Source organism: Aquarana catesbeiana, linkage group LG04 (assembly GCF_042186555.1).
Source record: "Aquarana catesbeiana isolate 2022-GZ linkage group LG04, ASM4218655v1, whole genome shotgun sequence".
NCBI lineage: Eukaryota > Metazoa > Chordata > Amphibia > Anura > Ranidae > Aquarana > Aquarana catesbeiana.
The window spans coordinates 261,996,736-262,014,581 of NC_133327.1; the positions used below are offsets into that span (position 1 = coordinate 261,996,736).

The following is a 17,846-nucleotide window of genomic DNA, read 5'->3' on the forward strand; positions in this document are numbered from 1 at the left end:
CATATCTGGCCCCAGGGCCACAGTTTGGAGGCCATTGCTGTAGGTATTACTACTGCTAAGGGGGAACCCCAGGCCAGCCTATAGTACCTTAAAACCCAATGAAGGATAAAATAATATAGAAACCAGTAACCTGCCCCCTTTAAGAGCAATAGCAATTATGTTTTAGGACAGTGATGGTGAACCTTGGCACCCCAGATGTTTTGGAACTACATTTCCCATGATCCTCAACTACACTGCAGAGTGCATGAGCATCATGGGAAATTAGTTGTTCCAAAACATCTGGGGTGCCAAGGTTCACTATCACTGTTCTAGGAGCAAGACCTTGAATTATCTTCACAGGCAATTTGGAGCTCATAAACAAGAATTCCTTAGTGTGGTGAAGTGATGATAAACAAGGCAAGATAGCAGATTCTGTCTTACAACAATCCTCTGACTGATCCAGGTACAAGTTGTCTGTGTACAGTGTTCAGCATATGATGTGTATGAAAGGTAATAGAATCTGTGGGCAAAGGCCCCCTCACCAATCCTGACAGCAGTTGGCAGTTTCCCGCAGGGGAACAACCACACACGAGCCCCGGGCGATCTCCCGGCTGGGCCTGTCACTCAACCACAGACAGAAGGCAGAGCAGCCCAAGCGGCCGGATGGAGTAAGGCTGCTCGGGCTGCTCTGTCTTCTGTCTGTGGCCGGGGGTGGGCAGGACAGAGCAGGAAGCGCTCCACTGGTGGACACTGAGGCTGCGCTGGTGGACACTAAGGAGGTGGCACTGAAGGACACTGATGAGCTGCACTGGTGGGCACTGATGAGGTGGCACTGATAGGCTGCACTGATGGACACTGATGGGCTGCACTGGTGGGCACTGATGAGGTGGCACTGATTGACACTGATAGGCTGCACTGATGAGGTGGCACTGATGGACACTGATAGGCTGCACTGGTGGGCACTGATGAGGTGGCACTGAAGGACACTGATAGGATGCACTGATGGACACTGATGGGCTGCACTGGCGGGCACCGATGAGGTGGTAATGATGGGCTGCACTGATGAGGTGGCACTGATGGACACTGATAGGCTGCACTGGTGGGCACTGATGAGGTGGCACTGAAGGACACTGATTGACACTGATAGGCTGCACTGGTGGACATTCATGAGGTGGCACTGAAGGACACTGATTGACACTGATAGGCTGCACTGATGGGCTGCACTGGTGGGCACTGATGAGGTGGCACGAATGGACACTGATGATCACTGATAGGCTGCACTGATGGACATTGATGGGCTGCGCTGGTAGGCACTGATGAGGTGGCATGGATGGACATTGATAGGCTGCATTTAATTGGTACTGGTAAGGCTGCATTTCATTGGGGGGGGGGGATTGTCGAGGTCGACGCAAAGCGTTACCTCCCTGAAATTAGCTTGCCACCTCCCTCAAATAAGTTTTTGCAGGTTAGGATGTCTGAATCAACAAATATCCTTGCTGCAGATGAACAGATATGGTGATCTGTCTGTTGTCTCAGTGAACAGGTCGGCTCCACGGTGTTCAGCACTGCTGCAGACTCTTCAGGAAGCAGGCGAAGTCTGGACCCTCTAGGGCTTGAGCTATAGGCCGTGTATCCCGTGGTACCTCAATCCCCTCACACAGCGGCGAGATGGTGCCCATGCGATGGGATCCAGGAAGCAAGAGAGGCTTGGGCCTGGTCCTCAGTCCACTTTATAGTCTCCCATAATTCTCCTCTGCAGTGCAGACTGGGCTTTGTAGTCCCACCCCTTTTTTAAGACAGTGGGGCCGTGCTGGGACTTCAAGTCCCATGGTCCTCTGCTACTACTGCCTCTCATCGGGTCTTTCTGCCTGCCAATAGGGTCACAGGGGACAGAGCAGAGCGGCGCTCGCATTACATTCCAGTCAGTAGGAGAGGGAGATCCCCCTTGCAGATACTGACAGGCGCGCTCTCCCTCTGCGTGCCTGTGTACGTCTTTAGCCTGGCGCCTGCCAGCACGTATGGCGGGAGGTATGGGGCCGCGAGTGACAGAGCGGCTCTCACTACATGCGTGTAAGCGGGTGTAGGGTGTAGCGGCTTCACAGAGGGAATCACACATACTGACTTTATAAACCAGGCAATGTTTATTACCGGAGAGACGGTAGTAGAAAGAGTATTTACAGCAGTAATGCAAGTAGTTTCACTCCAAGCATGGAGGCACAGATACTCAGCACAGTCACTTCTGATGTAAGCAGTAGTTGTATTCGTCAGCATTATAGTCACTTTCCACTGACTGACATAGTATAAACCCAAGCACACAATGCGTATCCGTAGAGGCTGATATTCACACAGGTTACCCGATAACAGTGGTATTCCTTCAGCAGATGGATATAGGCATCTGATACACTTGTCCCTCCCTCACAGCGAGGACGCCGGTTTTATTATGCGCAATGGGGAGTCTTTCATCCAACCAGGATTGCTGATACAGGACTCCGTAAGAACCCTGAGCTATCCCTCACAGGCCGGAACACTCTCCCTATCTTCTCCTAACTCTCCCTGACAAGCAGGTTCACTCCCCCTGTCTGTGTACACACGTGAACTGAACTAAAACTGGCTGAGCTTTCTTATATTAAGTATCCACCCAAAAATGGCCAACCAAATCTCTCGAGATTTGCTTGCCCTATCAGGACACCAGGCTTCTCCAAAATGGTGCTGGAGACAATATAGAGGCCAAACAGCTCTGAACATATGAACATATTAAATAGGCATTGAAAATGAGACTTTACACTTGCTAACCCACTATCTCTTGCAGCCAACTAGGCTGCCCTGCACCACAGCTGCCTACATGGGCATGCACAGAATCTCACAAACTGCCTCTTAGGATGTGTGCCATAACCATCCCAGTAGATGCCGCGCATGTGCACACACACCATGGGGTTATTGAGAGAGAACTAGCAGAGAGACATGGCTCATCTGTGCGTGTATCTGGCGCATACACACATGACAAGGTCCCATAAACCTGGCAGTGCTTCACAGTGTGTTTGTGCATGCGCCATTTCTCAATTATTTTAGGCCCTATTCAGATCTCTAATGTTGCCATTATTGTGCTTTACAATAGGACATCTCATTAAAAAAATATTCTGCAAAAACATCAAAGTGTCCCAAAAATAAAACATGTCACAAAAGTTGTAACGTACTGCAATACACTATGCGGTGTCACCAGTGCACATGCATTGCCTTATTACAGTGGGGTACCATCAAAAATGAATGGCACCACAATGCATGTGATATTTGTTTTTGCAATGGGCCCATAGCATCTATACTCCAGCAACTAATTTCAGTCGTCTAAAATCTAATGGGTGTAGTCAAATTGTAATGCATTATTTAAGCATTTCTCTACAATTTCCAAATTCATTACATACTGCTGGAGTGAAGTATCGAATATGTTATTATTTATGGTGTTAAGGTTTGAACATGCACTACAGACCATTGTTAATTTTGACATCAAATTTCAATTTCGTTTTAGTCATACACTTTTGACTAAAATGCCATTTTAGTTTTAGTCGTAAATTTAGTCATCTCAATTGTTTTAGTTGCATTTTAGTAGACAAAAATGTTGTGGTCGACAAAATGAACACTGGTGCGAACATGTGATGCATATTAACACATGTGCACCACAATATGTGGTATTGCCATTAATTCAGAATGACACCCCCAACGCACATATCTAGGATGAATTAACGCACCTGATCCTGTGGCATACCACAACGCAGACATATGAAGGTACTGTGTTGCCCAAAATAATTAAGGTAGGTGCTACCATAACGTATTACACTTTGGTCTCATGCACGCTGGGCTTATCTGAATGCCTTTTTCCTGGTAGGACAAAAACAGCGTTAAAAATACGCCTAAAGCTGTGTTTTTCAAATGCGTTTAGATGCGTTCAGGCGCATCAAGTGTTTTTTTTTTTTTTTAAACATGTCATACTTACCTCCGTGGCCCCGATCCTCCCCTTCTGGGGTCCCTCCGCTGTGCTCCTGGCTCCTCCTCTTCTCAAGTGTCCCGTCAGAGAAGCACTCTACTACGTGACACCCGTGCGGGTGCACTCCCGTGTCCTGCTGCTGGATCTGTTGACACAGACAGCAGGACTCGGCTCCGCCCCCAGCACCCGTGTCATTGGATTTGATTGAGAGCAGCGGCAGCCAGGACACGAGACACCGACTGGAGCTGGTGTGCTCGTTCCCGTACCGGAATTACAAGGATCAGGTAAGTATAAGGGGGCTCGGGGGGCGCTGCTGCAGTAAAGAAGGTTTTTCACCTTAATGCATATGATGCATTAAGGTGAAAAACTCTGAGGGTTTACAACCCCTTTAAGGCGTCGGCATACCAAGGCATTTTGGACAATTTCATGCTCCCAACTTTGTGGGAACAGTTTTGGGATGGCCCCTTTCTGTTCCAACATGACTGTTCACCAGTGCACAAAGTAAGGTCCATAAAGACATGGATGAGCGAGTTTGGGGTGGAGAAACTTGACTGGCCTGTACAGAGCTGATAGAACACCTTTGGGATGAATTAGAGTGGAGATTGCCAGCGGCCAGGCCTTCTTGTCCAACATCAGTGCCTGACCTCACAAATGCTCTTCTGGAAGAATGGTCAAACATTCCCATAGACACACTGCTACACCTCCCAGAAGAGTTGAAGCTGTTATAGCTGTAGAGGGTGGGCCAACTCAACGTTGAACCCTACGGAATAAGGCTGGGATGCCATTAGAGTTTGTGTGCCTGTAAAGGTAGGCATCCCAATTCTTTTGGCAATATAGTGTATTTTTATTGCACTTTTCTTGTGCTTTTAGCTGGGTAAAAACGGAACAAAAACGTATCTTAGATGTGAAAGGGCCCTTAAAATGCATGCAAAAACATAACAAAGACAATGCTTAAAGTAGAATTCCAGGCTTTCGTAGCGATCATATGATCATCTGGTTATTACACAGCTTTCGAGAGCCGATCAGGACCACTCGTACTATTGTACTATTTACATTTAATCAGTACAGTATTCGTCTGAACATACAATACATCATTTCCGAATTTTGTTCTGATGTACGAGAATTTTCGTAACTAGTCTAGCATGCAAAAAAAAAAAAAACAGACGATCATTCGTCCGTTAATCTCATCATGTGTATGAGGCTCCACTTCAAGACGGCAGTAAAAAATCCCCAAAAAATGGCATTTGCTGTGCAAATACTGTGTGACATAAAAAATTGCAACAATCTCCATTTTATTCCCTAGGGTCTCTGCTAAAATATAATGTTTGGGGGTTATAAGTAATATTCTAGCAACAAAATACTAATTTAATTTTGTAAACAAGTGCCAGAAGAAAAGAAAACTGTTATTTAAATGGTTAATGAACGATGGGCAGTACATTGCATGTTTGTAGCAGACGTGTTGTTCCAGCCTGATCTCCTGTGTATTGGGTCCAATAATAATCAATAGGCTACAAAGATGAATAGATTTCTATGTACGATCACACAGCTGGTGATGAGACGTGCTGGTTGGGAGGGGTAGACCAGTGCGGTGTGGGGCAGGAAGTGATGAGATGGGGGAGGTACACCAGTACACAGGAGGAAATGTCATACTGGCTGCACTGGTCTGTCTGTTTACAGTACATGGTGTCTGTGTGTCCTCTGTCTGCACACTATGGGCAGGAAAGTGACCCTGGCTTCCTGTACATTGAATCAGTGGGCTCTGGACTTTGATGGGAATCTGCAGAGAATATTACAGAGTATGTAATCCCTAATTATACCTAACCTCCTAAAATCTAATCCCCCCTGTCCCTCTGTCCTCGTTTTTTTTTGTCCTCATATACATACAGACCTCTACAATGAATCATAAATGTAATGTTTAACCAGCATATGTCATGTGATGCTTAGGGCTCATACACACGGGCGTAAAAGAATGCTGCATTCAGATCTGCACAGCGCAGGGGTTTTTTTTTGGGGGGGGGGGTTTGTTTTGTTTTTTTTTACATATCTGGATACGGCAGTATTGTATATTTATGGCCCCCCTTATTATATCATTTTTATATGGGATTTATATAACACCAACAGTTTGCACAGCGTCGTCCAAAATGCGTACACACAGGCGTAAAAACTCTACATTCAGTACACCATATCCTATGTATAATATTCTTCCCCCTTTTATTTATATATATATATATATATATATATATATATATATATATATATATCTGGATGTGGTAGTATTATATATTATGGCCCTTTTATTATTATATGGCATTTATATAACACCAACAGTTTGCACAGCGCTGTTCAAAATGCATACACGCAGGTTTAAAAAGTTGTGTTCAGATCTGTACACTGCATCCCTTTTTTTTCTTATTTACATATCTGGATTCTGCATTTTTGTATATTATGGCCACATTAGTATATCATTATTATTAAATGGAATTTATATAACACCAACAGTTTGCACAGTGCCGCTAAAAATACATGCACACAGGCGTAAAAACGCTGTGTTTAGATCTGTACGCCACTTTTTTTTTTTTTTAATTTCGCTAACATATCTGGACGCGGCAGTATTGTAGATTACAGGCTTATGCACACAGGCTTGTTCTGCTCAGTAATTCTGCACTGTGTTCAGTTGTGTCAAATGAAAATAGAAAAGGTCAGCATTCCTGTATAATTTATGCAAGAAGAATTTTATGGGCATGACCCTTTTATGGACAGGTATGAGTTTTAGTTCGCAGTTCGGCGTGTGTTTACATGTATTTGTAATACATTTGCGTTGCTTTTTTTTTTTTTTTCTGATTTGCATTTAAATGTGTTTTGTGGTGCGTTGCACTACATACAGATGCAGCATGCTGTACTTTTTTTTTAAATGCACATGAAAGCACCACAATAGTGTAATCTAGGCTCATTAAGAAATGTTCATTTTCCATACTTACATTCGACTGCATCTGGTGTATTGGCTTGTTCACATCAGAACGCAGTGCGGGAAATTTGCGTTCCGTGTGCATTTCACCCTGTTCAAAACGCACTCTGCACTTGCAATCTGCAGCAAGTGTCAGTACAATGCTAATGACACCCCAAATGTAGGTCGCAAATGCAATGTGCAAACACCGGATGATCACATTGTACAGAAGTAGCAGGTGATTTGGTGGCAGTTTTTAAATGTAGTGCATGCGCTACTTTTTCTACAGTCTGGCACGTTCACCTATTCAAATGAAATTTGAAATTGCACTGCACCCAGATCGTGTGTGAATCGCACAGAAAAGCACCGTGCCTTCCTTTTGTGATTCATGTTGTGTACCTAGGGTTGCCACCTTTTCTTCAAGTCAAACCCGAACTCTTTAGCGGCATGCAGCAATTTTTTTAGTATAAACTATAGATATATACATATCTGAAACCCGGACACATGATTCCAAACCCAAACTGTCCGGGTGAATCCCAGACAGGTGGCAGCCCTATGTGAACCGGCTCTTAGGCTAGGTTCACATCTGTACGAGTGGTGCTGCTGCGGGACTGAAATACCGGCAGCCGTAACCATCCACACAGGGAAATGCGGGACCCGCGTTTTATTATGTCTGTGTACATGAGCCTTAACCTCACTGTACAGAGAGCAGAGCCTGTGTACTGGCATTACCAGGGCTTGCTGCCACTGTCTACACTCTCCCATTGGGATGCATTAGAAGAGGCAGCTGTATGTGGTCATGCACACACTGAACACTCTCTGGGTTTGGAGCATGCGCCCGTGTGCATTAGGTGCTTTACCCAACCCATGCTGCACAACTGCATACTGGCACCTCTTCTAACCCTAGGTGGCAGACGTTTGCAGCAGTTCCCAGGAATGTTAAGCTGGCCATACACCTATAGATTATCTGCAGATTTTCTATGGTTAGATGGAAAAAGTGAAACAGGTTTCTCCATGCTAAACTGTGTGGATGGAGGAATCTCCCACTGGGCCAAGCTTCAGTATTTTGCTAGTCGGCCCTGCTGGCTCTCAACCTAAACAATGCCTGCACCCAATCAGAATGTTCAGGTATTGTGAGAGCCAGCGGTGCCGACTAGCAAGTTATGGAAGCTTGGGCCAATGGGAGATTCTTCCATCCACACAGTTCAACATAGATGGAGGAATCTGTTCCACTTTTTCTATCTGACCATAGAAAACCTGCAGATAATCTATAGGTGTATGGCCAGTCTTATGCCCCGTACACACTGTCGGATTTTCCGACGGAAAATGTGTGATAGGACCTTGTTGTCGGAAATTCCGACTGTGTGTAAGCTCCATCACACATTTTCCATCGGATTTTCCGACACACAAAGTTGGAGAGCAGGCTATAAAATTTTCCGACAACAAAATCCGTTGTCGGAAATTCCGATCGTGTGTACACAAATCCGACGCACAAAGTGCCACGCATGCTCAGAATAAATTAAGAGACGAAATCTATTGGCCACTGCCCCGTTTATAGTCCCGACATACGTGTTTTATGTCACCGCGTTCAGAACGATCGGATTTTCCGACAACTTTGTGTGACCATGTGTATGCAAGACAAGTTTAAGCCAACATCCGTCTGAAAAAATCCTAGGATTTTGTTGTCGGAATGTCCGATCAATGTCCGACCGTGTGTATGGGGCATTAGTATACTGGCTTCCTGTATGGCCATGTGCGTGAGACCTTTGTCTGACCCCAGAATTTTTGCATTTGTTCCCTTGAATAGTCAGTATAAGGGTTCATTCGCACATCTGGTTGAAGGGTAGTAAAATCCTGCAGCTTAGTCATTTATTACCGCTCCCTCCTTTAGCTGCAGAGGCAGCGACCAGTGGTGTACACATGCCATGGCCGCATCAGGAATTATACTCCCTGATGCTTTCAGCAGGTGTAGTGCTGGTGTTCCGTCAGATTTTGTGACGTTACCAACAAAATGTTCTTACTGAGCATTCGCAATGCGTTCCAGCATGGTCGTTATGTGTTTCAATTGGTTTCCTACTCTGACAGAACACGAGGGCAGCAGCAGCCATCTTGTTACACCCACATTTTCTTACACCCAGGCAAATCATCAATTTTACACTTGTTTTGGCAGGAAAGTCAGCTTATATAATACAATATTTTTAATCTGTGACACTGTTTTCATGGTAAATTTGAAAAGAAGCGGCAAGGCTGCAGTCAGAAAGTGCTGACGGCTATCTTGGTCACACTGCTGATCGCCAAACTGATAGTAATAAGGCCCCATCGACATTTTTGGAACTCCTTACTCTGATGCGTTTTGTGACTTTACTGCTAAAATAAGTGTGACATTCAGGGCTTCCCTGGGTGTAACAAGATGTCCGCTGCCGCCTTCCTGTTTCGTCAGATTAGGAAACCTATTGGAACGCATACCGGGCATGCTTGAATGCATTGCACATGCGCAGTAAGCACATTTTGTTGGTAACATCACTTCAGTGTTGCCAACCTACCAGATTGAAATTTACTGACACGACAGCCAAGTTTTTACTGGCATTTCCAAAAGTTACAAAATTACAATTTTAAGTGCAAATTTTAGTATTTAGGCTACAAACAAGTACAATATGCAATTAGCAATGTGATTTAAGGTAGATATTAGGGCAAAAAACATATTTCTTATTTTATCTTCGATATAGTAAGTAAGTAGCTCAGGGACAAGACTCAGGAGGGCAAGAAATTAGAATAGGAAGGTACACATAAACACACATGAAGTTGACTCTTGGTCCCTTCAGTCTACTCCAGTCTAAACAGCACTGACAGTCCCTCTCCCGACCTGCCCTGTTCCTGTCCTGTAGACCCACACACGAGGCTCTGGCCGCTCTGCTTGGCTCCATTGCACCATGACATCACGTGACACGCTCGGGCACCGAGCAGGCACTTGGATGGTCTCGGCTGGCTCTGGACCGAGCCAAATGTCACAGCCATATTTTTTACGGGCAAATTTTTCCTTTTACTGGCAAGAGAAAATTGCCTGTTTTTTACTGGCTGCCAGTAAAAATACTGACGGTTGGCAACACTGCATCACTTCTGTTACCAAATCTGACGGGTTGCCTAATCTTGATGGAACACCTGCCTGCTTCAAGTGAATGGGACCACTCTGCAAGTGCCCCACAACCGCATACAATGCGTGAGTTGTCTCAGGGTAGTCCAGCTTTTAGGGGGTTAAAACATGGGCCGAGAAGGAGATACAGTGCCTCCTCACCGCCTGTCAAATGCTTTCTGAAGAAGGATCTGATTGTGGATCACTCTTCAAAGAGCAAAGCACATGTGAATAAGCCCTACAGGAAAGGTTTTGCTTAAACAAATAGCACCAATCATTCTTTCTTATTACCGTAGTTCTTTATGATCTGCGTGAGGGGGGAGAGAGAGAGAGGGGAACTTTAATGGCATCCCAGACATACACGCTATTAGATTTTCTGCAGACTTTTGTCTTCGGATTTACCAAATCATATAATATGAGGTCAAACCTTAAGAGTTTTAATTTGTATGAAATCAGGCAGGCCCTTACACTACATGGTTGTGGTAAATCTGAAGGCAAAAATCTGCAGAAAATCTAATAGTGTGTATGGGGTCTCTTTTGCTAGCCATACATTATACAAAAAATCGTCCGAAATTCGGTCATTTAGACAGTTCGTTCGTTTTTACAGCCAGTTAATGGCCACAAAATCGATAATCGTTGGGACGTTTTTGAGCTGAAGAAAAACGAAGTACAAGTTTGGAAATTTTCTGCCGAACGAACGATAAATTGAAAGGTTAATGTGTTTCCAGTCTGAACTGTCTGCACTAGGTATATGTAAAAAAAAAAAAAACGAACAAAAAATGCATTCATTTATGTCCACTGAATGATTTATCAGTCATTACATGATGGCACTATCGTCTGAGCTCACGGCCGAATGTTCGTTTTTCAAAAAATGCGTTTGGCCGATTTTTCGTATAGCGTATGGCCAGCATTAGTCTATAGGGTTCAATATTGAGTTGACCCACCCTTTGCAGCTATAACAGCTTCAACTCTTCTGGGAAGGCTGTCCACAAGGTTTGGAGTGTGTCTATGGGAATGTTTGCGTATTCTTCCAGAGGCGCATTCTTGAAGTCAGGCACTGATGTTGGATGAGAAGGCCTGGCTCGCAGTCTCCGCTCTAATTCATCCCAAAGGTGCTCTATTGGGTTGAGGTCAGGACTCTGTGCAGACCAGTCAAGTTCCTCAACCCCACACTCGTTCATCCATGTCTTTATGGACCTTGCTTTGTGCAATGGTGCGCAGTCATGTTGGTACAGGAAGGGGCCATCCCCAAAATGTCTTAGAATCCTGATGCCCCTAAAGCGGAGTTCCACCCAAAAATTAAGTGAAGGTGACCCCCTCACATGCCACATTTGGCATGTAATTTTTGGGGGGAGGGGGGGCGGATACCCTCTTTTTAGAGGCACCCAGCTCCCACTTCCTCCCAGGGCTCCGCGGCACCGGAAGGAAGTTCACCACTCCCCCCTGCCTCCCATGCAATCTTCTGGGACACGTCACAGGTCCCAGATGATTGCCCAGCCAATCACAGCGTGGCTCACACATGCGCAGTGTGTGCCCGGCTGTGAAGCCACAGCTGGGCGCCCACAGTCAGAATGCCAGCGCCACGGAGAGGATTGAGGCTTCGTTCGCCCGCATCGCTGGACTGTGGGACAGGTGAGTGTCCGATTAACAAAAGTCAGCAGCTACACTTTTTGTAGCTGCTGACTTTTATATGGATGGAACTCCACTTTAAGAGTTTCCTTCACTGGAACTAAGGGGCTAAGCCCAACCCCTGAAAAACAGCCCCACGCCATAATCCCACCTCCACCAAATGATTTGGACCAGTAAACAAAGAGAGGTCCATTGCCTTACTGCATTTAAAGGAGAAGTCCAGCCTGAGCTTTTTAGTCTGGGCTTCTCCTAAGGGTTACAGAAGTGCAATTCGTTTTGTACTCCTGTGACCCGTTTTCAGTGGAGAGCGGTCTGAAGTCCACTCCTCACTGAAGTCACTGCCATCAGTCAAGGCATCGCGTCATCCCGACTTCTAAGTCTGGATCCGTCAGCTGCCTTGATTGATGACAGTCTCAGCGAGCCTCTAAGACGATCCTTCCCTGCCCCTCCACAGATCGCTCAGTGAGCATGGAGGAGCAGAGAGGAGAGACACTGACAGTCAGCAGCTCGCCTCTCAGGGATCTGTGAGAACTGAGCCATCGGTGATGTTCGGTGGCTCAGTTCTCAGTGCAGAGATGGCGTGGGACAGTTGCAGCATCATCGGTCTGATGCTACATCCACCGAGGTAAGTATGAATATGAAATAAAAAAATAAAAAACATACTTCTCTTTTAATGTACCATTCAAATAAGTGGCTCCCCACTGCACCGATGCATATAACATAACGTTATTGTAAGACAGTGCAATAGTGTGAGCCAGCACTGTGTGTAAGGCACCATTCACATTTCAGTGTAATGAAATCACGCAATTCTGCCCATGATGCCAAAATGTGAAATGCGCTTGCAGTGCAATTGTTTCTTAATGGCACCCCAAAAATTTAGCGATCTTGCCATTTGATGCCAAATGCGCCTGGCTCAGGAACAAAATTGGTACATGAGCTTCTTTCGGGTGTTTTTGGAGCAGAAGGGAGGCTCATTCTATATAAATGGTGCCCTTCCAAGAATGTGCTACAAAAAATGCAGCGCAGCAGCGTCACTCAGGTGTGAACAGGGCCTAAGTTTAAAAGCCTACAGAGCATCGCAACTGTGATCAGGTTGGCTGCACTACCTTTCCTCAATGTAAAAGTCCCTCTACTGCTGTACCAGATGGGACTTGTAGTCTTCCCATTTACAGATTCCAGTGAATGGATTGTGTGGTTGTGTAGGCGGAACCATGCACAGCCATGCAGATTTGGACAATGTGTTCACGTTTCACACTAAATATGGGTATCGCATGAAACATGGGGGGCTGATTTACTCAAACTGGAGAGGACAAAATCAGGTGCAGCTCTGCATGGTAGCCAATCAGCCTCTAAATTCCGCTTGTTCAGTTAAGCTTTGACAATAAAACCTGGAAGCTGATTGGTTTCTATGCAGAGCTGTACCAGATTTTGCACTCTCCAGACTGACGTGGTTTTCAGGCTAGAAATAGCCTCTAAATAACGCCTGAAAACTGCCTCCCATTCATTTCAGCATGACTTTTCACACTGGGGTGGTGTGCTTGTGGGACGTTGGGAAAAGTCCTGCAAGCAGCATCTTTGGGGCAGTTTGGGAGTGCTGTATACAGTGTGAAAGTAGCCTTAACCTTCATTACAGTTTTTAATGCTTTTATATTTTGTCTGCACACCTGTTTTACATGTCAATTTTTTCCCAGGTATAAAGATTGCCAAAGAGAGAGGAGCTCGATACCGGCTCGGTCCAGAATTGGAAATATGGTAAGGTGTCTGTTTACTAAGAGTCATCTGTTTTGATCGGCTAATCTTTAACTTGTACGCCTAACAAACTCCCTGCTCACATATGTAACCCTGCTCCTCCGCACAAAGCTGGCTACAAGTCAAAGTCTCCATCAAGTGAAGTTACAGCTTTGTTGCTGTTGTTGAAATGCCATAAACTGTCATTTCTGAAAGTCTCTATTGTTTTTGGTCAAATTTATATTTTTAAAGGTTTCAAATGTATATGGCAGGTTACATTTTTTTTTTTTTTTTTTTATTCTACAAAACACAAATATTTATTGCTAATAAGGAAGCCCAGTGCTGCTTTTCGGGAGCCTCTGCAGAACTCATTAAGTCAGGCTTTAACACTGGTACAGAGCGAGGGGTTGGACTATTCAGCCTCTGGCGGTACAGAGCGAGGGATCGGGCCATACAGCCTCTGGTGGTACAGAGCGAGGGGTTGGACTATTCAGCCTCTGGCTGTACAGAGCGAGGGATCGGGCCATACAGCCTCTGGCGGTACAGAGCGAGGGGTTGGACTATTCAGCCTCTGGCGGTACAGAGCGAGGGGTCGGGCCACACCGCCTCTGGCGGTACAGAGCGAGGGGTCGGGCCACACCTCCTCTGGCGGTACAGAGCGAGGGGTCGGGCCACACCGCCTCTGGCGGTACAGAGTGCGGGGTCGGGCTACACCGCCTCTGGCGGTACAGAGCGCGGGGTCGGGCCACACCACACTCTGGCGGTACAGAGCGTGGGGTCGGGCCACACCGCACTCTGGCGGTACAGAGCGAGGGGTCGGGCCACACTGCCTCTGGCGGTATAGAGCGAGGGGTCTCACCTGAAGATCTATTTACTAGTTTTTATTGAAGGCTTTCAGAATTGCAATAGAATAATAAAGAATGCAGGAACATAGACAACAATTCACATAACTAAAGTTAGGTCACCTGTGGATCCAGATCTGTCAACTATAGACGTTTTTCATTTTACCATGGACTCAACCAGTTTTTAGATTTTCTTCAGCCCTTGGGGGGGAAACACGGTGGTTGGACCAGTGATGGCAGTAGATAGGAATGGGCTCGTACTAATCCTGTAGGGCAGGGATATGCAATTTATATAAGAAAGGTGTAGAAATTGCGCCAGCTCCTAAGACAAAAAAATGGAGCAGCCAACACAACAATCTGACCGTTGTAAATGTAAAAGTGATAATAAAGTGTGATGCTAATAAATAGTAGGACACATGTTAATAATCAGGTAACAGTGATCTCTACAAAGAAGTATCAAAACTTAAAGTGTGTGCTTAATAAATGAGTGATAATTGTTATGTAAAACATCCCAAAAAAATATTAAAAGAATAAACAAATGTATATAACAGCAGTGAGTGCTATGGTACGTGACAAATAAAAATAGTGGATACTAGATAGCAACCTATATATCAATTGGGAAACAAATGTGCATAAGGTACCATATTTCACAAGACCGTACAATAGGATAGGTATACAGAGTGTCACGGTATACTGAGTGTATAGCTCAGCAAAGGTAATATTCGTCTGGACAAAGGCCAGAACATGGACGTCAGAGTCTCTAAAGGGGTGGGTAAGTATAAATACTGAAAGTCTGTTATTAGATAGATGGGGTACCCGAAGTTAGCCCCACAGCCGTCTGGACATAGGCAGTCTTCCTGTATGGTGACTACAGACTGTTCTGAAGGGATCCTTAAATACAGGTGGGTTCTTCACCTATGTAGATGGTCTCAACACAGGGAAAAAAAAAAAAGCAAAAGGATGCCCTCACCAGATAAGGTGGACTCACAGGCCCTTGGCGGTGAGTCAAGCGAGCTTGTACCGTCAAGCGGTATGGGGTGATGATCCTTGAGAGGGTCTTGTATGGAATCTCATCAGAAGTCATCAGCTGGTATACCGGATTGGGATCAGGAGCTTTCAGGAATCAACTTCGATCACCGAGTGGTCGTTTCCTCAGTGGCCCATCACATGAACAAATAAAAAGAGGAAGAGACTTCCACATAGTGTAAATCCTTTTGGTTGTAAAGCATAATAGCGTTTTATTGAAGAGTGCTTTCCAAAAAGTTACAGAGGAGGGCAGTAAAAACTCGGCTCAAAATAGCAAGATAGTAAAAAAAATAGTATTAAAAAATAGTATAAAACAGCGCAGTGAGTGGTGGAGGGGTATAATCATAGTAACCTGACGCGTTTCGCCTCCAAAGGCTTCTGCTGAGGTATGAATTAGCCCCCCAAACAACTGCGCTTTATATATTCTGGTTTAAACAAAGTGGAACAGCTGATTAGCGCTGTTCCACTGAGTGACTTCCGGGTTCGGCGGCGTCATCGATGACAAGCGGTCACATGGTGTTTGTTAGGCCAATCACATCCTTGAAAAGCTGGTCAAGAGCCAAGCCTCACTTCTGTCCTCCAATCAACAAAAGCGTCACTCCTATTCGCCCTGATAATCACATGCCGGTCACGTGACGTGTATCCTGAGGAGTGACGACAGGCCGCTCCCGGCCTGCGTATCATAGGGGGTAGGAAGTGAGGGCTCACCAGTCTGAGACGTGGAACGCAAACATAGCGGCGGTCCACGAGATTGGTGTCCTTTTAAATCTAATTCTGTGTGGCTCGGTCCGTATCCCAGGAGTGCTCAAATATTAACTATGAAATCATATATGTGATCATTGAAGATTCTACACATACAGAGAACATATGTACATAGATAATAATACAGCATTTCTGTACAGTAGAAAAAAATCCTATACAGTAATAGTAATGAAAGGACATATCGGACATAAGATGATTAAAGAGTGTGGTTAAAAGATCTGTATAAAAGAAATATATATAGGTGAAACCTATTACAGAGACCTGTAGGAAAATTACAGTCGTGAGGCGGGTATATGTGTATATAGGCCTTTCATGGAAAAAATAGAAAACCAATGTAGCCTAAGGGAGTGGACCGATTAGGTCATATTTAACAGAATTGCCCATGAGAGAAAGGGAGTGGTAAAAATATTAATATTGCATGAACGAAATTTATATCCCATAGCAAAATAGCTGAGCTTCATTAAATATATAGCTCAGTGGCGGATAAGATGTTACTACATGAGATAAAGGTATCTCCTAGGGGGGTATTCTATTTTACAATATGCAAGTAGATCCCAGCTAGGGACTTGGTGGAGAACACTCATGATCGTTACTCAAATGGAGTTAAATAAACTTCATAAAAATGGTATCCACAAATGGAATTAAGGTTAACGGGAATAAGGAGAAAAAATAAAGATAAAATTAAAATTAAAAGTAAAGAAGGACTCTGCGGGTCTGTGCGATCCAAAGAGATATTATGTGGTCCGCAGAGACCCAAGGTTGGCCATGAGGGGGACATCAACGCTCAAGATTGGTTGATAAAAGCGTTGATATCCCACTCAACGTTGAGTCCATGTGGCACATAGCATTTCATGAGGTGTATCCAAAAAGTTTCTAGTTTGGAGACACCCCTTACATTCGGTTCCCCCCTCCAATGTGGAACAAATTTGTCAATGATTTGGAACTTCGTTCCAGATGGATTTTGATTGTGGTAGTGTAGGTAATGTTTAGGAACGCTGTGATTTGTGCGTCCTTTTGTTATAGCTGTAATGTGTTCGTTCAGTCGTATAGAAAAGTTACGTATGGTGCGTCCTATATATTGCTTACCACAGGGACAGGTGATAAGATAAACGATGAACTTCGTGGTGTATGTAACAAAGTGTTTCATCTTATATTCCCTCCCAGTTGAGGATGACACGAAGGTTTCAATTTTGCGGGATTTGCAGGCATTGAGTTTGCATACCACGCATTTCCTACAGGGATAAAAGCCTTTGAGATCGTGGAAAAAGGATAGTGTCTTTAGAGGATCCACTACACCTGGTGCAATCCGGCCCCCTATTGATGGTGCACCTTTATATATCACTCCAGCCTGTTCGGGGAGTAGTGGGCCCAGTATTTGATCGTTTTTTAATACTTTCCAGTGCCTTGAGATAATACTTTTTATCTGTTTATGTTGGATAGAGTAGTTGGTGAGGAAGGCCCATCTATGTCTATCATCAGAAGGTCTTTTAGATTGTTCTACTAGCAATGATGAACGATCAATGAGGGCTACTCTCTGGATTTCGTGGTCAATTTGTCCTCCATCATAACCCTTTTCTCTGAATCTAGATTTGATAGTCTCTGCTATATCTATAATATCTATAATAATCCGGCAAGAGGGAACAATTGCGTCTGATTCTCATCAGTTGGCTCCGAGGAACTGATTTCAGCCATGCTGTATGGTGGCAGCTGTCAATCGGGATGTATCCGTTGCGGTCGGTGACCTTAAAAAGGTTTTCGTCTCCAATTGGCCTTTGATAGCTGTGATTTCTAAATCTAAGAAATGTATCATAGAGGAGCTGGCTTCAT

General features: G+C 44.8%; 1 protein-coding gene across 1 annotated transcript in view; it reads left to right on the forward strand.

Annotated features, from left to right (window-relative positions):
• Positions 1-5,562: 5,562 nt before the first annotated feature.
• The window catches only part of NADSYN1 (NAD synthetase 1), a 63,900-nt gene continuing 51,616 nt past the window's right edge, over positions 5,563-17,846 (forward strand). Inside the window, exons 1-2 of the mRNA XM_073626425.1 lie at positions 5,563-5,754; positions 13,353-13,413. Of these exons, the coding sequence (XP_073482526.1) occupies positions 5,670-5,754; positions 13,353-13,413 (146 nt within the window). The 5' untranslated portion in view covers positions 5,563-5,669. The remainder of the gene's footprint in view (positions 5,755-13,352; positions 13,414-17,846) is intronic.